This window comes from Octopus bimaculoides, chromosome 4 (assembly GCF_046866305.1).
Source record: "Octopus bimaculoides isolate indiv1 chromosome 4, ASM4686630v1, whole genome shotgun sequence".
Taxonomy (NCBI): Eukaryota; Metazoa; Mollusca; class Cephalopoda; order Octopoda; family Octopodidae; genus Octopus; species Octopus bimaculoides.
Genome location: NC_142931.1, coordinates 15,933,007 through 15,960,720, shown reverse-complemented (window position 1 = coordinate 15,960,720; position 27,714 = coordinate 15,933,007). Strand labels below are relative to the sequence as shown.

Below are 27,714 nucleotides of genomic sequence, written 5' to 3'. Positions count from 1 at the left end.
TGGGCGGGAAACAAAAGGGACGCCATCTTGGAAAATGAAATTTGTCTGTTATTAATTATGTGGCTTTTTGCTACGATTTTTAGCAATCACCCGCCGGATTTTACTATACATGTTGATTGAATGTTGTTAATTAGATAACCAAGATTTAACTGCATATCGACAATCGGGTAAGTAAGCAGCGCCAGTTATATATTGCTGATGTTTTTATCTGAAAACTTGCGGGTCCTTCGTAAACTAGTCCATCGCTTGGTTGGCCAGCGAACTGATAAACATATGTCGAGTACAGAGAGAAGAGTTGGTTTTTTTGTATCTGGGCCGAACGTTTATTTACTTCAACGCGAACTAACATAGCTTCTGAACTGGATAGGTTCTAGGAAAATAGACGGATCTATTTTTTATAGTATAATTATTGTTTCTAATGCTTAATATAGTAACAATTTCTTTTCCAAACAGCGTATATATATGTTGGTATGCGTGGATATTATACATATATATATATACCCTGTGATATAGGCATATATATATATATATATATACACACACACATGCATTTGTGTATATATACATATATATATGTAGTATTCGCTGGTCTACTGGTTGAAGTCGCCTATGAGGTTGAGGCGTACTTTCTTCTCACCACCGCATCTTATCTTTCCTTCCCAATTTATTTTAAAAACCTGCACATGCATTTATATTTATTTTCGTCCCTTCTTCACAGACCATAACGAGAATTTCATTTATTTCAATTATATCCAAGTAAATTGCCTTCGATGAATACAAATTGTTGCACACATTTCTACTTTTGCTATTTTTGATGAAATTGGGTTTTTTTTTTTTTTGGTTTTAAATAAACCCCCACATTTTTGCTGCTATTGATTTTTATTTATTCATCTCTCCATCTATATTTAATATCTTCCTTTAGCGGAAGGTATATGTGTATATATATATATATATATATATATATATATATATATACATACATCTATACATATACATCTATACATATAATCTTCACGTATACACACACAAGCATATTTATCTTCACGTTATATGTATATATATATATATATATACGTATACATATATACACATATAATATATATATATACACACACACAAAGATTTTAGCACTCTGTCTGCGCACACGCACATATACACTTTTGGCTTAATTTTCTAAAATAATTTTGATTTGTTCAGTTTTTAGTCGTCTATATTTGAAACTTAGCCATTTTCAATATTTTGAATTAACTTCAGCCAGGTAAAAATTAAAAAAAAAATTTGTCGTCGATGTTAGGAATGGTGTGTTTATCATCAATAAAGTATTTATATGCGTATCATAAACCCAATTAAACGAGAGAGAAATAGTTCTTTGACGAATTTATTCCATATTTACGTGGAATGTTCTCTCATGATTAGATACGTGTAAAATTCAATGTCAGCAAAGATGTGCGTGATTATGCTCTAATTTATCTTCATCTTACAGATCGACATAACATTGTAATTTTAGACCCTCTACTCTATTAAATATTGGGTTTTTAATGCATTTTTCTCCCTCCCAAACAATTATATAATAATAATCATAACCGAAACCAGCGTGTTTGTGTATAATTTTCATCAGTATTATCGCCAAGTACTTGAGAATATATCCATAATCATATCAATTCGATGCCGCTCACTAGTAGCTCTGAATTCAAATTTATTTTATACATAGATCAAAGATTTTTTTTAATCAGCTGTTATTATTTATCTTCAGTGAATTAAATTGATTTAAAATAAGGAAATCGAAATAGAAATTAGATTTCTTTTGCTATTGATTGCTGCAACTCTTTCTTCCATATTGGAATTATTTTTTTTCTTTATTTCTGAATATTCTAATTTCTCAGATCCTTATGTCTAAATTTCTTTATACGTAAGCATTTTGTAAATTTTTCTTATTCGAAAGGCGAATATATCTTGTGTGATGGTGTACGGAGAGAGAGAAATATCTTGAGTAAAATACTAAGTTTCTCGTCGTCGTCGTCCAGTATTCGTAATAATGTCTGTCCTGTTGAGTTTTCAAGCTAAGCTGTCTGTTCGTTAAAAATGGGTCATACGACTGATGGGAGATCACTCTCACAGAGACCAACCATTTTTACTGGCTCTATTGATTAATGACAGTCTGATGTTTGCATGACGGCTTACACACGATGACTGGTCGCCACTTGCGATGCCGCTACCTTTTTATACGATGACGCGGTTAGCTCCTCTCACTCAAACAAACGTTGATTGGCTGTCAGCTTGTATGCGAGCCTACAAGATAGATTCCCGCTTAATTTTCCTCAACATTAAAGCCTCACAGTCCCCTTTTTACCCCCTCCCCCTCTTTAACTTTCTACTTTCGATCCCATTAGCGGCAACATGATATTTTATAACCCTCTTTTTAAAAAAAGCAGCTTGAATTCCCTATAAGTACATATATATTTTTTAAATATTTTTCAAACAAATGTTCAATTAACTGCATCGATTTCCTTATTTTTCAAGGTAAGATGAAAATAATTTGATCTTTGTTATTTCTTTTGATCAATAATTGTAATTGTATCCCGATAGAGTTCCCTCTTCGCTGTTCCCCTTTATAAATTGAGTCATCTAAACTATTTGTCATCGCATTGTCATGAAATGATGTTTAAAGTTTCAGTCACTGAAAATTAATTTTATCATGCTGACTTTGAAAATTTAGACAGTTTTTATCTTCTTGAAATCGTTTCATTAATATCTTGAAACTGACATTGAAATAGTATTAGGAGATATTATTATTATTATTTGCAAGTTTATATTTTAAATAAAATAGGTGTGTAGGTCACTCGTTTCCAATTTATTTAACATATTCCTGTATCATAATAAACAAAGATGCAGATTTTAAGTAATTTTTGCATCCTAGTATGTATGTATCCAGTATACTTACAATACTTAGATTGAGCAGTTTTTTTGTTTTTTTTGTAAACTGAAATAAATTTGACATTTGAATAATAAAATATTTGTCATCACAACTGTTAGGTGTATAAAATTGGAATGAGAAAATAGATTCTGTGTTTCCTTAATTGGTTTTATCACATTTCCATAAACTTTGCCATTCGAATTAAGAGGAAAGTATTCTGTCAAAACGATTGATCTAATATGGTTGGCTGGTGCTTGTTTGGTAACCAACATGTAAACCCAGTTGTGATTTCTTTCTCCTATGTGACAGATGGTTTGGGGAAGTGTATGGATGTTAGAACTGTTCCCCTCTCCAACATATCGAACCTCTTGTATACGTGAGGAATTTTATTTTACGTGACTTTGTGGCAGCCTTCACTTTGGGTTGGTAGCAAATCTAAGTCATTTAAATCAATTTTGAGTTATAAAAATAACTTTCTGGTTGTCAGTATATCTCAATTTGTTTTCTCTTTTTAATCATATTTCGTAAACAAAATGGCTATTTAAAGTATTTTAAGTAACATTTTTAAAGGAATATTGTAATGTTATGAGATACGAAAAGCTTTGCTTGTTTCCCCCCCCCCCCCCCCCCCCCCCCGAAGTACCATCAACGCGGTCGTTGGACCTAAAGAAATTATCAATCATATATCACCCAAATTATGCCGTTTTAATGAGGAAATATTGAAGCATGTTCTTTCTTGATAAAATTACGTGGTGGTCATGAATAGATTGGCCTTGATCATAGACCTCTTCGATCGAACCTAACTTGGAATTGGTCTTTTCTTAACCAAAAATAATTGTGATGCAATTTACTTGTGATGTCACTAAGCAGCGTAGGATTCCTAGTTGAGTGAATCGATAACCGTTAATTGGCATTATATTATGGCAGCAGAACAGAGAAGGAAGGATACTTGTGAAACTGCCCTTCATTGTTGCAGTTGAAAGCCTATGGTTAATAGCAATCGTGAAAACTTCGGATATAAACTTGAAAGTTGAGGGATCACATGCCACTGGTGACCAAGTAAATTACGGTATTTACAGAATTTTGTTACCGCGTCACTTGACCTCACTATTTGACCACGTGAGACCGGTGAAATGGATTTCATGTTACCCGTTGTAATACGATTAAACTTAGTTTTCTCTACCTGACTCAACTATGACTACTAGCTTTACAGCTGGGATAAAATGCGATGTTTTGAGAGAGTAATAGTAAAATTATTTTGTCAGAGCTTGTAAAGGCTCGTAGCTAAGTGGTTGGAACATTCGGCTCAAGTTCGTAAGGTGTTGAGTTCGATACCTGGCGGCGCGTTGTCAGGTTACTCCAATTCACTCAGCTGGCAAAAATGAGTTGTACCTGTAATTACGTCTAAGTACGTGTGTCTGGAGTGCTCAGCCACGTTAATTTCACAAGCAGGCTGTTCTGTTTCTCGGATCAACCGGGAGCCTCATCGTCGTCGTAACCGACGGTGTGCCAGTTGTCACGAGTTTACATGTCTATTAAGGCGGAGTCTATCTCGGTTTCTCTGTCATTTAAGTTGCTGAGGGATACAGGATGCCCTCTTGAAAGGAACGCCAGTACGGTCAAGTGGGGTTAATCTGAAATCCTCCAACTAGCGAAAGCATCGACGACTGTTGAATCCCAAATAAGACATTTCCTTCGTTTCCGAGGAAAGTATATACAGTCCGTCGTTTTGGAGCCCATCAGCTCCAGACTATTGGCTGCTCCAAGTTTAGACAAAGCGTGTTTAATTGAGCACAGCGTGACTTGACAGCCAGTCGCCATTAATCTTGCATACCACCCCACAGTTACGAGTGTACCGCCCTTGCATCGTTACAAAATCGCGTTTGGGGCATTAGAAATACACAGATCTTGGTACTACTAAAGCAGCGCGGACCCGAACGCGCAGTCGCGCGTCCGCGCTAGCTAGTCTTGAGTGGTCGATCCTAAGCCTAACCCTATCTCTAACCCGCGTGTGCAAATGAATACGTGTTTAGGGTTAGGGTTAGGATCGACCACTCACGACTAGCTAGCGCGGACGCGCAACTGCGCGTTCGGGTCCGCGCTGCTTTAGTAGTACCCAGATCTTTGGGGTTGAGAATGTTCCTGGCATATGATGTGAAAAGCATAAATCCAGACTCCCGACCCTGGAGCTCCGAGAGTATTCGGCTCATGTTACATTATACTAGATGGCCCTTCAACAAGCAATTACTGTAACTTCTTTCAAGTGCTCTGGTCATATTGGGCGATTAGCACAGAACCGTTTAAGAAATGTTTTAGTTCTGTTTCTTAATTGTAAGCATGAAAACTTGTAAGAATTATCTGAACTAACTTCTACGGAAACGAGGAAGAATACTTTGAAATGTATTCTGTGTCCTTGTTACCCTTAAAACATACAAATGTACGGTTCATTTTGGCGCGGTAAATACGTACTGAGGTGGGGTTTCTTGTGATCGCACTAACGCTAACGTTAATATAGAAAAGATTTAGACTAAATGAGTAAAATTTTTGAGGGGTAGTGTGGGGACAATCTAACTTGTTTGATGTGTTGTATGTTAGAAGTTTTGGCGAAAGAGTACGCACACCCGATGTTTAGGGTTAAGGTTTTTGTTACGCCGAAAACGGGTGGTGTGCGTATTCTTTACCTCCGCCGAAGTTTTCTTAAGCATTAACTGACCCCGTAGTGCCAATATCTTGTTTTATAAAATCTATTTTCGACCAACCGTTTCAGATGTCTAACTATCAGCGGCGTTCCCTGCCCCCGTTAAATGCAGATTTTTTCCCTCCCTTATTTTAATTTGTAACTCAGGACAAATCCGTTTAGAATTACTTGTCATTCAATACCTAGCACCTGGTTAAATATAAGGTTTAATTGAATGACTATAAGAGAACGTATATTATTGGTCAAAACTTATTTCCCTTTCACGCTCGTGGTGCGGGAAACAGACAACGAAATAATTGTTTTTAATGCATAGTAAGTAACTTGAATGATCAAATATTTTTCTACAATTTGTTTCAGATTTTACTGAAAAATAACAATGTTTTACGCCCATTTTGTACTGAGTAAAAAGGGTCCGCTGGCCAAAATATGGCTGGCGGCCCATTGGGACAAGAAATTGACAAAGGCACATGTTTTTGAAACAAATATTGACAGCAGTGTTGAAGCTATTCTCAAACCTAAGGTAAGTTTCCTATTCTCTTTGTATATTTTAGAATGTTTTGTTTATTACTGAATTATCATTTAAACATTGTTTATAATGCATTAAGATTGTTTATGATTATTATTATCGTTTTCTTTTACATTATAAAATATGGATTAATATAATTTAATGTCGTGTCAGTATAACAATTCAGTAATAAGTATCATTGTTTTAATAGTAACCCTGTATTTTGTTGTTAAATACTTTGATAGGTATTTTATAATAAATACATTGTTAAAACTTGCCTTGTTTTGATCTACCAAGCCATAACAATACTTGCATCTGTGTTTTCCTTATAACTTTGTGAGCATTTCTAATTGGTTCATTATCATTAGCAATTGTCACTTGTAATTGAGCAGCTTGGATCTGATTAAAGACAGTCTGTATTCCACCGGGGAATAATTATCTGGACACATATTTATTGTGTGGTCTGTTTGATCACCCACAGTTGCACCTTCACTTACCCATTACGTTGATACTGCTGTCCAGCATGCAGTTGTAGCAATATAAATGATACCTAGAGGTTGCTGTCCCTAATAAACTGATCAAGGATAGTCAAAAGCATTCCAACTGTTACCATCCTGTGGTTTTAAAGGGTATTAAAGACTACATCTGATGTGTTCTTTCCTTAGGATGTGGCTTAACTGGTATTTCTAGCAAGCCAAGCAGCTATATATAGGTTGCCTCGTCACTCATGGACATAACAGCTATGAAAAGGGAGTTCTTAGTTTGAATAAGTGTCTTCACAGAGCAAGTGTTGTCAATCAATAGATTCTCAATTCATAGGGACCAAATTTAACCATAGCAAAATACTGCATTTTCTTCATTAGTTGTACATGTGTTAGCAATAAATTCATGTTCATTCTTTTTTCTTTTCTTTTTTTTTTCAGGTAAAAATGGCATTAAGAACATCAGGCCACTTGCTTTTGGGAGTTGTACGTATTTATTCTCGAAAAGCCAAATATCTTTTAGCTGATTGTAATGAAGCTTTTGTTAAAATCAAGATGGCTTTTCGTCCTGGGGTAGTTGATCTTCCTGAAGAAAACCGAGAAGCTTCAGTAGCTGCAATCACCTTACAAGAAAATTTTCATGATTTTGATACTACCCTAGCAGACCTCAAGTAAGTAGAAATATTTAATTGTATAGCTTTACTAAAAAGTGAAGTCAATGAATTTCATTTAGTTTGCCTTCTGTAAGTGTTGTAATCATCTAGGAAAATCTATTATTGGCTGCACCAGTTGAAATAAACTGCAATATATGATTGCACAGTTAAATTTGCCTAGTGTCTGTTCCTAAGAAGCCATTTTGTTACTAATACTATAGCAAGGACTTTTTCTGTACAGTCATGAAGAATTTTATATCAAGAGCTATCAGAACATAAGTGTTTATTTTCCTATTGTGACATTTTCTCAAATATTTTAACATGCAGAATCTCTGATTATTTTAGGTTTGCTATGCATAACTCTGTTTTCAAATGTAAAAGGATTCTGTTTCAAATTTAAAGATGATTGTGCTATATGAAACTAATTTTATCCTGCGAACTTCAAATGTATTGTAACGTATTTTTGCATTTTATAATCTTCAGTTTCTCTTATTATAACTTCAGATACAATTTAATTCTATTTCAATACTCTTTCAGTGAAATCAATGTACAAGCTCAATTTTCAGTAAATCAAAGTCGTCCTGAAGAAATTACTATGCGGGAAGATTATGGAAATATCACTTTGATTGGTGATGATGGCTTTGGTATGTATATATGTATACTTGTATATGATTAGTTGCAGGTTAATTCATTTTTAAATTTAACAGATAGTCTCAAAATTACGTTAGCTAAAGAAAAATATTTGACCTAACTTTTGATTATGTGGTCATTTAATGTTTTTGCAATCAGAAAAGTAACAAAAAATTAGAGTACAGCTAATTGAAAAGATTAGCTTTGAAATGCAGTCTGAATTTGTTCCAAAATTAATGCAACTCTTGCTGTCTTCCGAATAAGGCAACTACAGATATTCTCACAAATCATCCATAGCTCAATTTGTCAAAGAAATAGTAATGAAATTCCAAATTTGAAAGCTAAACTCAAGATCAAGAGACTATAAAACCTAACACACCAAAGGAAAGGAACCGAAACTTTACTGCCATTTTAGAAGTGGTTGTGCTCAATATTAATGCCATATGGGGTACCAATGTGAACTATGGACGTACAAGAGCTGCAGTAGGCATCACGTGAGGATCAATAACAGAAAGGTGTTGTATGTTACAAATGCAGAATAAAATTATTTCAGATGCTTACAGAATTACCTAGAAGTAGTTGGTAGTTTCCATTACTTAGTTGCCCAAGTTAACAGTAGAAGTGGGTGTTCCAGAAGAGTAGTATCCAAAGAAAGAATAAGGGATAACTTTCTAAATGAAGACAAGATGTTGCTTGGTAATGAAACATCCAGAGGATATGCTGAAAAGAAGTGAATAATATTGCACTGAGAGAAAAACAGGGCATAAGAAGAATCACACATCTGCTTGAGAGAAGACTGAGCTGTTGTGGGTATATGATGGGTACAGAAAATAGCAGTTGGATAAAGACATGAAAAAATGGAGGAGGGTGATCTGTAGAGGTTGACCTTAATAAAGACAGCAAAGGACTTCAGTGGATGGAAAGATACTGTAAAAATGGATGTATTCTTGATCTCATCCTTAGTGAATTTCTCTATTTTGTATCTAGTTAATTATCTTATTGTAGCAAATTAGTAATAATGGTACACCCCTTCCACATGACAAATGGAATAGCCTACTCACTATAAGTAAAGTGAAGTACCAGAGTACATAGTAGGCAGTCAGAGATCGTCATGTTTTTACTGGTTTTACTAAATATACTGTATGCCGAATTGGGCATTACAACAATCCAATATCTTAAGGATTATAATAGTGATAATGAATTAATAAACTCGGTGGGGATAAACCAATTCACGTGGAGCTAATAGAAACTCGAAGAGGAGTTAAACTCAAAAAGTTGGTGTGCAAATTTTACAAAAAAAAAATCGTTAAAGTACAGAAAATTTGTTGGCAGGTTTGCTCAAGTTGCGAAAACAGCAACAAATGCTGCAATCACTGAAGTCCTTAGAAAAAGTGTTCTTGCCAGACTGTCACAAATTCCATAACAAAGTTAAATACGAACCTGACAAAGGAGTTACCTTCAAAGCATACTACAGAAGATATAAGCAAATCTTCAAGAAAGAATGTAAAGAGAGGGACAATGAGATGACAACTGGCAGCAACAGAACATGAACAATACAGTAATTATGTACTCCCAATAAAAACCTTCTGACATAAACTTTAATGGCACAATACATATATTGTGTAAAACTTTTAGTGAAAAAAAGTTCATTGTTCAACACACGTTGGAAGTGTCTGAACATAGCGAAAAACAATAATGAGGACTACATCACATATTATTGGTAGAGTTCACAAGGAATGCAAAAAGTTCAAGCTGGATGAATTAACGCCAGATATGTTCAAATGCCTGATTTTTACACAGGGATTAACTACAGAAATTAGAACTAGAATTCTCGCTAAACTGGGATGTAACCCTACTACAAGTGTCAGAAGAATGTGAAAGGATAGTCAAATTAAGACACGACACAGAGGAAGTCAAACAAAGATTGTTTTCGAGTAAAGCAAGTGCGAAACAAAGTGTTTTCTAAAAAGCACGACAAAAATCAAGAAATAAACCCATGTTTTGTATGTGGAGGGGGGAAAATTATATTTTGGGTGGGGAATTCATATGTAGTGTAACATTTCAAGGTCAAACTAAAAAGGCAAGGATATATGTGTTAAAAGGTTCTCTTGATTTATTCAGCACAGATTGGGTGGAACTATTCAAAGTATGGAATACACCCATAAATGTTTTGTGTGGAAATATAGTCGGTTCAAATACAGCTGAGGGACTGAAACAAAAAATTGCAGTAAAACACAGTGGAACACCTGTATGGAAGCCCAAACAAAATGAAAAATTGCCCATGATAAAAAGTAAACATTGTTCATAAGTAGATGCTTCATGGTCAAGACTACACATCGATTTCACTGATCCTTTAAATGGTTCTTACTACTTACTGGTAGTTGATAGTTTCTCGAAATGGCCAGGAATATTTGTAAGTGTGAAAAAAACCCACCTCCTTAGCTGTGATAAATTTCTTACACAAATTGTTTGCAAGATTTGGCATACCAGACAAGATGATGTCTGACAGTAGAACACAGTTTGTGTCTAGCGAATTTTAAAAAGTTTGTGAAATGTTCACGGTAGAATATATAACTACTGCGCCATACCTTCCCAGATCTAACAGACAGACAAAACGCTTTGTTGATACCTTCAAGAGAGTCATAAGGAAGTCATGGATAAGTGACTCTACAACAATTTTTAAGAGTATACCATGTGACACCAAATCAGAGTACACCAACAGGCAGCTTACCAGCAGAGTTGATGTTTACAAGGAAAATACAATCAGTCTTTGATAGATTGCCACCTGGCAAGAAAACAAAAAGTGTCTAGGAAGACATAGTAGAGGCCAAGTGCAAGGGCATCCAGCTGTAGAAACTCTGCCAGATCAGATTGGAGCCTGGTGCAGCCATCTGGTTCACCTGTCCTCAGTCAAATCATCCAACCCATGCTAGCATGGAAAGCGGACGTTCAACGATGATGATGATGTATGAAAAAATCACAAAATTGGGAGGTGGGGTGAATAAAGAGAATTATTGCTATGTTGTAGGGAATTAGTAATAACGGTACACCCCTCCCGTGTGACAAATGGAATAACGTAGTCACTATAAGTAAAGAGAAGTACGTAGTAGGCAGTCAGAGATAGTCTTGTCTTCACTGGTTTTGTGGGCATTATAACAACCTAGCAAAATAAGGATTATAACACTTATATTGACTGACACCTAAACAATTTTAATATTTTTGCTGTATTGAAAGCACCCATTTCAGTCACGGTGTGATACAATATTTCATTTGCCTGTTACAGCTTTCATAAGCTTGCAGATTGTGTACTTTGCATCACAATCATTTTGTCTATCCAGGATTGTCTTGTTGAGGTTTTCATTGCTATTACTGTCATAGTATTATGCTTGGCTTTAAGTTTTACATTGATGGAATTCTATCTTGTAATAATTTTATTTTATTTTGTTCTAGTTTAGTTATATTGTCTTAAAATGCAGATTGAAAACAAATAAGCTCTTCTCAAAAAAATCACACATTTCGGTTGAAATAGCAGCTTCCTCAGTTAAAAGGAAAGATACATAAGATTATCATAAGTCTGCTCAATCAGGGCTGATTTAGGATAAACAACAATGCTTTCAAATAGAAGTTTATAAGAATAATTTGACGCTAATAGATCTATGGCTGCTAAGTTTTAAAATTTTCAATAATTTGTTTTCTGTTTAGTTATTTTGTAATTTTAGTTGATTACCTGAACTGAAGATCTAGCAATATAGCAATCTTTGATATGTTGCCAATCTGTCAGAGGTAACATTTCCCAAATGATATGGTGGATGTGTATACGCACATACAAATTTAATATAGAAGACATTCATTACTTATGTATTCATTCATTGAAAAAAAGAAAATCTATTATCCAGAGTGTCTGGTGTTGGTCTGCCTTAGCAAGACTTGTATTCAGTAAAGTTAAGGGAGTTACAAGTGTAAAAGGGCTAAATACAAGTTATTGTGTGTGTGCTATATCTAATTTACACAATCGACTTCATAATGTAGATTCCTTGTTACTTTGTAAACTCAGCCTGTTTTTCTTTTTCTTTGTATTTTAATAGGTGATGTTGGGTTTGATGATCGAGAAATACTGCGAGACGCCACAAATCTAGAAGAGTCTTTGTTCAAAAGTCCTGATATTACCAGTCCTCGGGCTCCTGAAGAAATAAAAAGCATTGATGAGCCAGAGAAATCATTAGATGTGGACATGACAGCTCCTGTCACCAATGAACTTGATGAACCTAGCTTTATGGGTAAGTTTTAATGATTTTACATATAATGAAAATACTTTGCCTGTATATTTAATCCTTTAGTGTTTAGATTAATCTCTCAAATGTGGTGCTTATTTGTTCACGTTATTTGTTCTGCAATATCAGTTGGCTGTTATAGTGGATTGGGTCTTCCACAAATACAAATTATGTGTTGAGCATTTGTTTCCGCCATGACCATTTCAAAAAAAGTTTTTGGTAAAAAAATAAAAAATAGTTTGATGGTTGAGCATCGGAAGGTAGGCCATATTGTGGAATTGGCGATTCTGGTTTATGTAGTAATCTTCTCCATCCGATAAAGGTTCGTAAATGTCAATATGATTCGTCTGAAGACAAATCACTGTTTTTGTTTATATTTTGTACTTCATCATCAAGAGTAAAACCTTCAAAGTCAGAATTGCTACTTGCTGACGCCATATCATTAAAAGCTAAGATATACACTTCTCTTCAAACTTTGAAAAAAACCAAGAAGTCTTTAAAATTTCACTGTATTTTTATTTGAATAAAGGCGGGAAAGGCTTTATCACGCATTATCTCAAAGTTACAAGAATTCAATAATGTGATTCATTTTTTTTTTAGTGAATTTGTAGAGAAATCAGATACAACCAGTTATGGCTGGTTTAAACACTAAAGGGTTATAATAATTATGAGAATAATCAAGAATTTGGATGGAGATCTAATGAAATAACTATTCAGTCAAGATTTTCAAAAACTAGGTCGTATAGTATTACCACAACCATCAAAGTCACTTTGGGTGCATTTATGATAGTATCAATAACATGTATGGGCTCTCTTGAGACATAGGCAAGAATTGATATGTTTTTCATTCTTCTGAACTTGTCAGCTAACAGAATTGTTTTATCAAACTTTCTATAATAAATGGTGATCAGTTTTATACAGGCCCGTGTGCATGAGCACAGGAATTGCTATTTCAGGGAATTCAAGTGTGAATACAACACAAATATTACAATGGATGACTGAAAATTGATTTTTACATTTATAGAAATATACAGTGAAGGTTAAATGTATATGTTACTCTTGAAATATTGTCGTGATTAACCAAAACAGTGGATAAAACCAGTACAGCTGCCTGCAGTTTAATGTAAATTATATTAAAACAAATTACTGAATTGGGATGCACTCATGAAATTATTCGGAATCTTGTTTTCTTTCAAATTTATTCTCATTTTACTTGTAATGTCTTCTAAATGGTCAAGTTGCAGTCAGTAATTAATTTTTTTACTTTCTAGATGCTCCAGTTGATGATGATGATGATGATGATAATGGCAACAATGATGATTTTGGAGGTGAAATTGGTCAAGAATTTCTCGGTAATTCCATATATTAGTTTCTTTTGATTCTCTTTTAGCATCTGTAGGTGGGTGGTCAGTGGCATACAGACACATTTTAGTTGTTGTAAATATTACATCCACTACTATAGCTTTATCATTTTGTGTTTGTACACCAGATAATGTTATTAATTGGAATGGTTGTATTATACTCTTTCAGTTATGGCAGTGAATAAATGCATGAGAAAAGCTATAGCTATATTTACTTGATTGGTTCCCAATTTGTTCATCTTTTAATCCTGATGTAATTCTTATAATTTAAAGTTCTTCATTAAAGCTATTTATATTTATCATCATCAATTTTCTATGTAAATAATGATGTTGATCTATCATAGCAAGAATACATGCCAAAATTTATATCTAAACATTTTATTGGTCAATGGCAATTTCTGCTATAGTATAAATTGGATCCCTGGAATTATTGTCATAAACTATAGTTTTCTTGGGAATAAATGTAGATACTTGTGTGAAATGCTACAAAATTAGGTCTATCAATGGTTAATAACGATTTGTTTTTCCTATCTTTCAGATGATACATTTATGGAGCCTGGTGGATTATTTGAAGATGCTCCTGTAACTGACGTTGGTATGGAACCTGAAGAACATGTAACCGAAACAGAGAAACCTCAAGGTATTATTATGTTAATGCATTTTATGAATTTTTCCACTTATTTTGATGATGTACATTTGTATAATTTTTGATTTATCACTATTTCATATTTGACTGTAGAATGAATTGCTAGTTTTATATATAAGAATAATGTGTGTATTCGAATGTTCTGACAGATTCGAATACAAATTTCTATAAATGATTTCCATTATGGAGGGCATAATGATGGGTGTTCATAATATGATTTACCCATGTAATGGGACTTCTGAGGCACTATAATGTTTCAATTTTGTTGTGTTTCCTCAGTCTAAGCTGCCCTATCCAACCACTGAAACTAACAAGGGCACAAGCTCTTGTTCATAGAAAACATCATCATTTAATGTCTATTTTCCATGCTAGCATGGGTTGAAGGATTTGACAGAAGCTGGCAGGCCAGGATCCAATTGTCTGTTTTGGTATAGTTTTTGCAGCTGGATACCATTCCTAACGCCAACCACTTTGCAGTGTGTACCAGGTGCTTTTTACATGGCACCAGCACCTGCTGGCTTGGAAAAGAAGGACCTCACAACTAAGTGTAGTGGAACTGAGAGATTAGAGAATGATAGAAGAACATAATTCATGGGTGCACACGAGGCAGTGAAAATCCAAACAGTGACATGTCTTCATTTTTAATATCTTCTGGCAGATTCAGACATGAATATCTAATAACTTAGTTCTATATTTAAGAGATGAGGAATTATGTACATTATTTACATTTGACGGATATTTGTCCTCATCTTGGAGGGTATATCAGCTGAATCATTGTGTTAACAACAAACAAGATGAGGACATATCTGTCAAATGTAAATAATGTATCTAATAATTTGTTTTGCGTTATTGGAAAACACCTTCTCCTCTTCGATGATGTGTTTTCATAACACAATTCACTGTTGTAAGGGTACTTTAAGATACTGCAGTGTTTCAGCCTCATTTTTGTGTCTCTGCATTCAGAGCTATGCTGCCAGTCTGATGAAACTGGCACAAGCTCTTGTTTATAAGAATCAGCAAACATTGTTTGCCGGTGAATACTGTTGTCTGCTAAACTTTATAATAACTTTTGATTTTTTTCACATTTCATTGTAGAACCTGAAGCTGCTCCGCAACCAGCTGAAGCCAAAGCTGCTCCAGCTACGGAGCCTGAGACTCCGGCACCCGAAACTACTAGTGAAGTCAATGAAACCACTGGTACTTCTGGAGAACAAACAACACTTGTTCATAATGAAGATGAGGCCTTTGCTTTGGAGCCCTTAGATGTCTCGAATATACCAGGTCAGTTTAGTAGGTATTGATTAAGGTTCTTTTAAATGTTGTCCTTGTTTTAGATGTAGTTTGTGCATGGGCTGTACTGTGAATGTTTCGACCAGTGAAAAGTGTTTGTATATTTTTGGGTTGTATATATTTTTTTGATTATTAATTATTTCACTAATATTCTCTTTTATAATATTAACATTATGTATGTATATAATATATGTGATGTAAAGGGATTGGTATTTTCGTTACAAATCCCATTGAGATCAAAATGTACTAATAATATATTGAAAATCATTTAAATTAACAATGACCTACTTATATAAGTATTTAACTTTGTGGTTTCAGTAGTCATTGCATCTCAGAGAACCAACTGAATGGTTTAGTTTTTATGGTTTGTTTACAGTTTGGTTTTAATGGACATTTTTGTGCTTTTGCCTTTTTGAAGTGAATAAAATAGGTGCTTGTTTAGCTCCAAACCAGCTCTGGTTGAGCAGACTTGTGATCAAAGCTATACAAGTTATAAACATCCCATCTTTATTTCAATAGTTGGGTCTGTTTGCAGACTCTCTAGGATCAATGCGATTAATGTCCTTGAATTGTGTTGATGACTGCAAGGAATAGATTCCAGAATGCTGGTGGCGAGTAAAGCATTGTATGGGTGGCAAGAGGTAGAGGGACAAGTGAGTCAGTTGAAGATAGCTCAGAACAGTAATTGCCATGGTCATAGTAAATAGAAAATAGAACAGTAATTGCCATGGTCATAGTAAATAGAAAATGTAGTGTGGAAACTCTCTGGGTCAAAGGTTAGAATGTGTTGACAAGTGGCTTCATCTCAGATATGGGCAACTTGTAGCCCAAGGGACTTTGATGGTGTGCCTAACAAAAAGAAATTACTTTTAAGTCTTTTATTAGTGCATCCTGCCTGATGAGGAGATGTGTCCCATGCCTGCTTCTTGAAAAAAAAAGTTGCTGATTCCTGCTCTATATTGATCTGTTCGGCACCTATTTGGGGAATGTTGTCTAAGATATTTGTAGATGTAACAGCAGTATTCTGTTGTTGGTTTCACTTGAACATTATAAACTTGGGAACCGAAATATTTTGTCCCTAAACGTGGAATCCAGTCTTTGGTAGTGTAGTTGTTGCTGTAACATGTACCCCATACTTTATATTTTCTGTTAGGTGGTAAATATGCAAGCTAAGGGTTTTAGAGTTGATAGTTTTTCGTCTTTGAGCAGATTGGTAAATAACTATCAATAGTATAGGCATGATTCAGTTATTTCTCCTTACTTTTATTCATATATATATATATATGTATATGTGAAATTAAAACACCCCTGTACCTAGTCAAGAGAAAGTCTGTTTGGGAGTTCAAAGTAGTCGCACTGCTTATCATTTTCAAACCTTACTGCAACCACTGTTGCACATACATGCAAGGTTAACAGTAGCAACAGCAGCTATTCGTTGTTACCAAGTATTTTCTTCTTTTCCTCTCTTAGTCTTATTCACCAGAAATAACAAATAAGAAGTTGAATCCATGTGATTACACAAGTTACAACTGATGAATGGAGGTGGACATGACTTGAGTTGTTTTCTAACAATTTTGCCGCAGATTAATGCCAAAGTGCTCAATTCACTGCAGGTATTCAAGTTGATGTTGGTCTTCTTCATAGTCTGTTGATTTTATAATGTCATAAATGGCATCCTTGAGGTGTGTCAGTGCTATGCTCATGAGCAATTTACTCATAATTTACTTAGGCTGTCCATCTGGACCAATGCTTGATGACAGTGATTTCAAAGTTGTTGGGGTTAGGGTTGGCTTTCTCAGGAACAGAAATATTAGTGTCATATTTTTCCTGTTTTATTTCATGATTGTTCAGAGCTTGTGCTGGTGTAAGCACTCTTGTTTCTTGTCTTAACAGCACAGGATCCGTGTTTCGTGTCTGTAGAGTAAGGCTGAAATAATGACAGCTTGATACTTGAGTGAAATATTCATCTGAAAGCAACATGGCCAGCACAATTACTGTTCTCTACATCCTTCTCAGTTGCATTGCATTGAGAGGAGAGAGTAAAATGCTTTGTAGAGGAGTCAACAGTACCTGTAGTAAGGTTTGAAACTGATAATCCATTTCACATACTTTAACTTCAAAACGATTTACATAATGAGGAAAAGAATATGTACAGGAATGATATTTTTTATTGACATCAAGGAAGATGGTGTTTCATAAACATATTGGCACATCTTCAGAAAATGTTCAGTCATAATGCTGAAAAGAAAGGAATCATTTGTGTCTGGGTAATTTGTAATCTGCAGTGGCCTCCTTGATGTTCACTGTGTTTATATCAAAAGATACCTCTTCTGGAATAAATTCATAACTGTCAGTGATTGATATTGATATATCTAATTCAAAGTCAACTCCATTGGTTGTGCTTGCTGTGCTTTACACATAGTGCAGCAGCTTTAAAAATTCAAATTTAGATTTGCAATTGCTTTAGTACCCATTTTTTTCAATGCCTAATGCATTACAGTAATAAGGATAAATACATGGCAAGGAATAGCCAAGAACACAAAATTTACACTAACAATATCAGACATTGTATGACATTTTATTTTTTGATATAAGAATTTATAAACTTTTTTGCAAGCATGAAATAATTCTTTTTTGGAATAGCTGATTTCAAAGCACAAAAAGCTGTAAATAATGGGTCCAAAAATGCTAACACCTGTCATGTCTACAGATGTGGGTTCAGGTCCCACAGGCAGTCCTTGTCCTTTTTTCTCTCCAGAAGATTTCTGCAACCTAATATTGACATGCTGTTATTTATAGCTTTATCTGCTTCTAAATTCATTTTTCCAGAAAAGAATTTCATTTTTATTTCTATGTATTTTATATGACCTGGTTACAGGTTTGTAATGAGTCGATCACTGGTTCACTATTTCTGACGGTGAAAGTGGCAGAACGAGTGTCAGTAAGTTGGAGGATCTCAATAGGTTTTATTCCTAAACCACTGTTTTTGTTTGTTCTTCTTAATGTTTATATCCTTCAGCCAAAGCTATACTTATACAGCATAAATACACATCCACATATATGTTTACACACACGTACACTATGCCAGTCTGAAAAGCAGGTGCTTCTGACAGGCTCTGTTCAACAAATTTCACTCAAAAGACATTGATCAGCCCAAAACTATAGAAAAAGGCACAAAGTAACATATAAGGGGATTGAACAAAGACCCATGTTGCAAAGTGAATTTAAGCTCATAGCTATGGCTGCTCTTAGCAAGTGAAATTGTGTGCTAACTTTTAGTGACTAACGAGTTAAGCTAATTAAATTTCCCTATTTCTTAAATATAAGTTATGACTAGTATTTTCCAGGTATATATAGTAATTAAATATATGCTTTAGAAAATACAATTGTTAATAAACTGGCATACATGTGTGTGTGTGTGCACACACACAACCGTACATACATATAAATGTTAGTGTGTTAATTGTTGATTAAAAGCTTATTGATGATCCAACTATATTTGATATAGGCGGTATTGTCTGTCTGGAAACGGGAGCGGGAGTTTTTTTTTTTAAGTTTCATTCCTAAACATTCTTCCATTCACTATTTCGCTTTATTCTCCACCCTATATTACTTGCAACTCTTAGTCTTTAATTATAATGAGATGGTTGGTGTAATAGACAGCATGAGGTAGGTGGTTGGGAGAGGACAAAGGTCATGCACAAACAACAAATTATTTTAATAATCTCAGAAAAGAAAAAAATTTCTTCTCAGTAAATCATAATAATGAAATAGAATTTTGTTAAAAAATCCATTTTCTAATAAATTTATACCTGCTAAGTCCATTCTTCTCCAAAAATTATATTTTCCCCCTTGTATATTCGTTTTATCCTGGAGATTCTCTGCACAAATTTGTTTTAATGAGTAGACAAATAATGAATGTAAGTGTATTTTCTTATTTTAAGGTGACTGATACAGTTAGTTTAATACTTGTTTTTTGTAGGGCAAGAAAGAAAAGGTAAACGTAAGCGTAAGCTTATTGTGGACGAACAAAAAGGTATTCCAAGTGAAACTATGAAACTGCAGTTAGCTGACACTGCAGACATAATTACTACTTTAGATTTGGCACCACCAACTAAAAAGTTGATGCACTGGAAAGAAACTGGTGGTGTAGAAAAATTATTTGCGCTACCTGGTCGACCCATAATCTCTAAATTTACATGGCGAGTAAGTAAACAACAGCCTCAGTACTTTCTGTTTTATTTTTCCCAACATTTCAATCACTTTCAGTTTCACTCTTACATTCTTGCTAATACACACACACTCCTCTCATTTTTCTCTCTCTTTCCATCTCAGCAGCAGTATAAGAGATTAGTCGATTTTTAAAAAATGTTTTTTTATTCAATCATATTTTTGTCTATTCTGTTTTAAAGGGCAATTCTTGCAAGCAAAGTGTTTAACTTTGGTAAGGTGCTTATAACTTGAAGTGACTTTGCTGGAAATGAATTCAAAAATATCTATATTGAAAGATGTGCCCTGTCATTAAAGCACAGTTCAGTCCACATTTGTGCAGTGCACAGGGTTCGTTTATATAAATATTTCATGTTTTCTTAATTTGCCTTTTCTTTTTATTAAAGCTATTTGGTAGAAACTTAATTACTAAACCTATGAATACAGAAGAAGAAGAGGATCACGAAGGAGAGAAAATCGAATTGGAATCACCTGAGTTGGCTCGTGACGAACACGATCAACTTGTTCAGCCACACCAAAATCTTCATCTTCCTTTCCCAGCAGGGACACCACAAATGCAACAGCAGCAAACTCCTTTACATCAAAATGCACAGCTAAATCATCAAGCACAGATGACACCTCAGCAACTGCAAGCAACCCTTCAGCCTTCAAAGAGAGGTCAGTACTTCTTTAATCAATTATAATTGAGTGGTTAAATCCCTTTGAGTATTTCAGTTTAAAACAGTGGTTCTCAACCAGGGTCCACATGAGCAAAATAGTAAATTGGGTCCACAATATTATTTCAAGAGACGATGAAAAATGTTGCTCTAGATGTATTGCAAGAAACAGATAGGTTTCCTTCTCTAATTTATTACATAGTTCAACCTACACAAGTGAAAGAAGTATCTATATCTATAAAATTAGTTTCTAAACATAGTAATACTATGGGGATGCACCAAAATGAAATAGTAATCAAAAGGGGTCATTAGATTTAAAAAAAAAAAAAAAAAAATGTTTGGGAATTGCTGGTCTAAACATTGGACTGACTCCTGTGCAGGTGGCACATGAAAACACCATTTGAGCATGGCCGTTGCCAGTGCCGGTGGCACGTAAAGAGCACCCACTACACTCTCGGAGTGGTTGACGTTAGGAAGGGCATCCAGCTGTAGAAACTCTGCCAGATCGGATTGGAGTCTGGTTCGCCGGTCCCCAGTCAAATCGTCCAACCCATGCTAGCATGGAAAGCTGATGATGAAAGGGTAAAGAGTGAAACATTATAGGCTTTATGTAAAATTATAATCCATGAAATGTTCAAAACTTCTTAATGTGAGATTAAAAATATTGTGTCAAATGTTTTGTTTCATAGATATTGCTCATTATAAAATTTTAATTCTTTGTACCATCTTTTCTTTTGATGTAGCTCAAGCGAAGGCAGAGGCAGCAGCAGCAGCGGCGGCGGCGGCGGCAGCAGCTCAAGCGACTCCTGCCCCTCCAGTAACTCCTGCACCTCTTCCTGTTGATTCAGATGTTTTCCCTTCATCAGACGTTTTATTTACATCTGAAAATATGAAGCCACCAGCTGAAGAAAATTCCACTGTTGAGGAGCCGTCTGCTGTATCAACTGAACCAAGTATGCAATCAACATCACCAAGTAAAGCATTTGATAAAACTCTAGCAGAACAAGCAGCACAGCCTCCTCAACAGGATGATCCTTCAAATACCACAGATCTTTTTTCAGGCACCTTTAATGACACAATGGTTGATATTCCTGGTGACAATGATTCAGTCTATCCTAAAGATTTAGATGATGAACCCCCATCAATTGCACCACTTTCTGTTCCCCCTCCATCATGTGACCCTGCCTCTGTTGCTCCTGCTTCAGTGCCGCCACCAGCTTGTCAACTGGTAAGTAATATTTACAAATATAGTTTTCCTCGTCCAACCTATGCCAGCATGGAAAACAGACGTTAAACGATAATGATAGTTTTAGATTCCATTTCTTTCGTCTCTCTTTCTCTCTAGTTTAAATGCAAACACTATTGTAAAATTTTATATATATTAATAGGTATAGACTTGTCTGTGCAGTTCAGAAGTTTGCTTCTTGGTCACATTATTTTGTATTTAATTCTCCTACATGACACTTTGGGCAGTTGTCTTGTGGTACAACCTCACTCTCAAAGCCTTTCAGTGGTTTTGGGAGACAGAAAATAAAAGAAGCTAATTATATATATGGTATGGGCATCTTGTCTCAGCATCACTGTTGTACTTTCATTTCCAATTTTCCATAAAATATGCATGCCTGGCCATGTGGGAAATATTACCTTGACTGGTGTGGGTTTGCAACAAGAAGGGTATACGGCTGTAAGAAACGTTACCCCGTCAGGCAAAATGCGTAGCAGTATTTCGTCTGCTGTTACGTTCTGAGTTCAAATTCTGCCGAGGTCAACTTTGCCTTTCATCCTTTCGGGGTCGATAAATTAAGTACCAGTTACGCACTGGGGTCGATGTAATTGATTTAATCGCTTTGTTTGTCCCCTCTATGTTTAGCCCCTTGTGGGCAATAAAGAAATAAGAAGCTGTAGAAAAATCTGCCTCAGCATATTCAATCTGACAAAGTCAAACATGAAAAATTATCATCGTCATTGTTTGTCCGTTTTCCATGCAGGTATGGGTTGCATGGTTCGATAAGATTTGATGAACCAGAGGACTGCATCGTGCTCCATTGTCAGCTCTGGCATGGTTTTTTAGTGTGGACTTGGTGTTCGTTTTGTGGAATCCACACCATTAAGATTACCAAGTAACTCGCAAGACAAGAACCCCTCAACTGGGTGGGGTCATAATATTGAAGGAGGTAGCTTTATTCCATGTATTGAGAGGTTCAATATATATAAATAGGAAAAAGTGTCTTGCTGTAGAGGAGATAGATGAATACTCTAGATGGATATTGAAAATGTAAGATGAGTGAGAAATGAATAACTGGGAGCACAAATGTAGGGTGAAATGGTCTTCATTTCTTTAGTGAAACAGGTTGGTCTTCTCAAGCACTACAAATCACCAATCATCTAAGGCAGTTGTCATCTCTGTGAGGCTCAATCTTCACTACTTCATCTATCCTCTTCCAGGGTCTCTCTCTTCTACATGTTCCTTCCACATTTAGCAAGGCACTTAAACCAATGATGTGATGAGTTTAGTGAAATTTCATAAAAAGTTAAACCATTTTTGAAAACACTGGACTTATTTTACAACAGTGTATAAATGAAATTTTAATTACCCAGTCTTACGTGTTATATCTTTGATTTGTTTAATTGTTATCATTTTATTGAATATAAAACATTTGGCTAATTATAAGTTTATTCTTATAAGAATTCTTAAGTTTGTTTGATTGCATTTTTATATTATCAATATTAGCTTGTAAACAAATTAACCCACAAAACAAGCCTATGGAAATTGCATATCGGTTGTCAATATACTAAGTAGTCTACATTAGTAAATATCACTTCATATCTTCAACTAATAGTTTTCAGGGCAGATATATAAATATAATAGTAGAAAAAATTATCAGCATAATAGCATGGCTTAAGAAAAATATTTGTTGTCTTACTAGTTCATTATTATTATTATTATTATTATTATTATTATTATTTTTATTTGCTTAACAGACATTTGAAGATATTGAATCAGGAGAGGTTGAAGGTGTTATCGACTCCAATTTGGATGATGCTGAGCAAGAAAAACAATGGAACAAGCGATCTCTTCAAATGCAACATTCATTGGATATAGCTTTCCGATATAATGAAAGACTTAGTTTCAAAGAACTTATCCGAAAACACAACCGTAAACAGGCAGCGTCACGGTTTTACACATTGTTAGTTCTTAAGAAACATCAGTCTGTCGAAGTGGATCAAAGTGAGCCTTTTGGCGATATCTTTATAACAAAAGGACCTCGATTTGGACTGGTTGTTTAATGGTTACAGGCCAACAGTGACATTCACTGATGGAAGTTTTTTTTTTTTTTTTTCTAAGTTGCCATGATTGACTGACTGATTGTAAATGCTTGGGAAATCTTTTTATCTTAAAGTTCAGACGTGCGTAATTATAGTCAGGGGTATATGTGTATTTCCTCTCTTTGAGGGAACTACTTTTAAAAAATGAAAAACAATTGAAAAGGAGAAAGAAGAAGGGGCCTCAGCTATTCTGTTTATACGATTGCCTCTCAGGTAATTAAACAGGATGAGTATTGTGGGGTTTTTTTTCCTCTTTTTCACACATTCAACAATTAGGGGGGAGGGCTTATTTTTCAAGCCTTCTTTTCTCTTATCACTTGACTAAATCATTAGATTTCTTGCACTTTACTGCTGCTGCCACTTCTGATGCTTCTAGTCTTGCTATAAATACATTTACATTTATTTTGAAAGGAAAACTTTTGAGAGATATTTCTTTTATTTCTTCATTCTTAAGCTCACTGCTTTCTCAGAAATCATCTAAGATTTTTCTCTCTCCGTAATTACTAAATAATCACTGACTCTAAGAGATAATGAAAAATTCCTAGTTCTCAAATGGCAGCAGCTGTAATTGCATTAGCCACATTATTTTAATGTTATCATCATTAGATCATTTTTTTAACTGTAAAGATGTAGACTGTTTTATATTATAATGACATGACTGAGGCGTATTTATCATCCGGCATTATTTGACAGGAATTAGTATTCATCAACCAATCAGTAATTAGAGCTCAGTATATTTTTCATCATCCCATCTTGCTTTGGAGCACCGACATCATCCGCTTTCTTCTATGTAAATTTTTAAATACATTCATTAGTATATGTGAAAATGCTCTTGCACATAGGTAGGGTGTAGCCTTACTACGATGGATCTATTTTTGGCTGTGCCATTGTTAGACAGGAACTCTTTTGTTTACTTTTCCCATCAAAGGTGCCTCCATTTCCCTCTGCAAAATGTTGCTTGCACAACTTACGTACACACATGTACTCCAACATTCTTCATTATGAGGCAGTGTCATTGTGCACCACTGAGACCTTGGAGTCCATAGTTCTAGTTACCATGTTCCCAATGTTGGAATGGTTTTGCTCCTTTTCCTTTAGCTTAGGTCATTGCTGTGTAACTACCTAATGAATGGTATAAGAATGTATCTTCATACAGTTTTGTGCATTCATGATACATTTTGTCCAGTGTTTCTAAATTTTCTGCCTTCCTCTGCAGACATGGTCTCTCTTTTGGGTTGACTGATGCATGGTTGAACTGATTGTGTTTTCTTTGAGGAGATATCCAGGTCTGCTATTTGTCAGTGTAACAAACAAAATTGCTGTCCAGACGAAAGTTGGTGGTACTAAGATAGAGGAGCAGAACTAGTTGCTTGGTTAGGGAGAGAGAGTATTACCCAAAAGAACAAATTGCCATTAGTTGTAGATAACTACTATAGACCATCTTGTCACAGGTTCGCTGGTATGTGATGTAAAAGTTAACCAAATGTGTCAAGAACTGATAGATCTAGAATTTATGTTCTCAGGGTAGCAACATATGTAGATTGAATTTTCTTTGAGCATTCGCTTGAGTAAATTAATTACTTTACTAATGATGAGGTACACAAAGATATACTGAACCTTCAATTGCTAATTGATCAGTCATGTTTTTATGATACAAAATAGAAATGTTTTTAAATATTTTACAAATGTAAGTGTAAATAGGAATTTTTTAAATATTAGTGAGATTCTGTTACAGTTTAAAATATCAGTCTGAGGTGTCTCCATTCGTTTCATTTATTAACTAAAGGCTTTCCAAATTTATCCATACTGCTTATTTGTATCAGGCAGGAATTCTTTATATCTCAATCATTAATTTTCAAACGTCTTCAGCAATTTTCCTTTCTTTTGTTTATTTACTATTTTGTGGAGACTGGCATCCAGTTTAGTTTTAAGGCAAGTATTAAGTATATTTCTCCTCTAAATTTTCCAATTGAAGGAAATCTTTGTGGCCAGTGGAGAGCATGATGAAGTCAACTGATTTGATTATTTCCCTTGTGGAGTTGGTGAAGATTAGATTTAACAGCAACAACAACCTCTGGCTTGGCTACATGATGTAGCGAATTGTAAATAACTTCATTATTTGTATCATTGTAAATACAACAATTCTGGTTAAATATAATAGTGAAACCGAAAGAAAAAAAAAGATAAGTGCTATGAGATGTTTGTTCCATTCCTACACATTTTGTTTCTTAAAAAAAAAGAAAGAAAAAGAAAATAAATGAAGGAAAAAATTATATTTGAAAGTTGTCATTTGTGTCAGTTTAAAAGTCTGTGGAATTCTTGACTGTTATGCTTAATTTTATTTTAATTATTTCAGCCCTGCCCTCAACTTGTTCAGTTGCATTCATTTCTCCACATTCAAGCCATTTGTTTTTACTTAAAACTCATCATTACTTGTTATATTCAATGTCATCCCAAAACTTTTAAACATACTCATCCTTATCGTAAGATCTGATTTAATTTTGTTATAATGGTTGACTGCTTGACATATTTAGGTTGTTCCACTTGTTTAAAAATCAAAGTATTCGCTATTTTACCTTGTCAGGCTTTATTGTTGACCCCTTCCCAATTCCTGTTTTCATTACACTTTCCACATTCACTTCCAGTCTTTTCAATTCATGTCACTGTAATTTGTTTTAGGCTTGGCTTTTCTAATTTATTCCTTGTTATTATTTCCTGTCCCTCTATTTTTATATTTGCTTTATATTTAGTTTATCCAGTCTAAGTTGCATTTGTTGGTGACTTTTACACATTGTTATTTTTGTCCTCAATATTTTTATTGTTTACAAAAATTCCCTTGAATGGTCGTGAGTGCTGTAGAGGTAAGTTCTTAGCAAGCCAAGCCTGCAAGCTGGTCTTGAATCCCAGTTGTATCTACTGCACTTCACTTGAACTAAAATGTCTTTGACAGAGGCATAAATGACACACACACAATTTTAACTTCTCTTCGGTAGAAACTAGTTACATTGTGTGAACCTGAAAGACATCTTGTGCTTGTCATTCCGTATGAAGCATGGCTCGTTTTCTATTACATGAATTGTTTCATATCTTATGTTCACTGCTGACTTGCTCAGTACATTGCTTCTGAACCTGTTTCAGCAATGTCCCTTTGTTAACATTTTGTTATATTTTATTTATTTTATTATTTGTGGCAGGTGCAAGGTGTACGTTCTTGTCGAATGGGAGGGAGGGTGGCTCAGTTTTGATTTCCATTTCAAGGTTTACTGTCCCTAATAACCCAGAGAAAAGGTATGATGAACATAAGTAGCTTCACATTTTCCATTCTTACTAAGACCTTCATGACCTGATTAGTTGGGTTTTTATATTATTATTATTATTATTATTCCCTTCTATATAACATTACTGTTCAGTAGCATAAATTTAAATTTCTCTGTTCATATAATTTGGGGGTCCAGTCAACACTCATCCATGTTCCTTCTCACCATTTACTTCTGTTCATATCCTGTAATTATTAGTGCCTTATATTAGGAGGAGGAAATTTTACTAAGGTCCCTCTTTGGATTCTTTCCCCACCAACCCTCTTATATGAAACAAATCTTACACATAAGGTTTTATTGAAATATTCAAGTTAGATTTTATGTTAGGTATCCTCTGTTCTTCCCCAATATGAGCTGAATATTTTTTTTTGTATTTGTTGTTAACATTTTAGGCACTTTAATTCTAAAGGGTTCTGCTAAGGATATTAATTCTTATAGAATGTTTCTCTTGTACCAAGTCAGAAGTTTTGTTGAAACAGGGGTGTATAGATGTGTGTGTGCTGTGATGCGGCCAATATTAACAGAGAAATAAGGTTTTCAGTCAAGTGTTCCATTGCACTATTCGCTAAAACATATTCCAATCAACCTGCCAATCAATGTATCATAGATCATTACTATCTTCATTCTGGAACTCTGTTGATTTTTTTAAAATAAGGAAATTTTATTCCTGATCCCGTAGCATTCTATTTTGTACAAATAAAGTCATAATATATCAATGTTTTGTTTTCTTTCAC

General features: G+C 34.7%; 1 protein-coding gene across 5 annotated transcripts; it reads left to right on the top strand.

Annotated features, from left to right (window-relative positions):
- Window positions 1–12: 12 nt before the first annotated feature.
- Window positions 13–27,696, top strand: LOC106877019 (double-strand-break repair protein rad21 homolog A). 5 transcript variants are annotated; one of them, XM_089350372.1, is made up of 12 exons: window positions 13–167; window positions 5,970–6,132; window positions 7,041–7,270; window positions 7,790–7,896; window positions 11,968–12,159; window positions 13,425–13,505; window positions 14,053–14,154; window positions 15,256–15,441; window positions 19,433–19,656; window positions 20,067–20,337; window positions 21,080–21,564; window positions 23,319–27,696. In XM_089350372.1, exons 2-12 carry the CDS (start codon window positions 5,989–5,991, stop codon window positions 23,622–23,624), a joined length of 2,328 nt encoding a protein of 775 aa, XP_089206498.1. In that variant the 5' UTR covers window positions 13–167; window positions 5,970–5,988; the 3' UTR covers window positions 23,625–27,696. The 5 variants fall into 5 exon arrangements, with proteins under 5 accessions (XP_089206498.1, XP_089206495.1, XP_089206496.1 ...); XM_089350369.1 differs by having other exon boundaries at window positions 15,256–15,450; XM_089350370.1 differs by lacking the exon at window positions 13–167 and adding an exon at window positions 2,288–2,520 and having other exon boundaries at window positions 15,256–15,450.
- The last annotated feature ends 18 nt before the right edge of the window (window positions 27,697–27,714 follow it).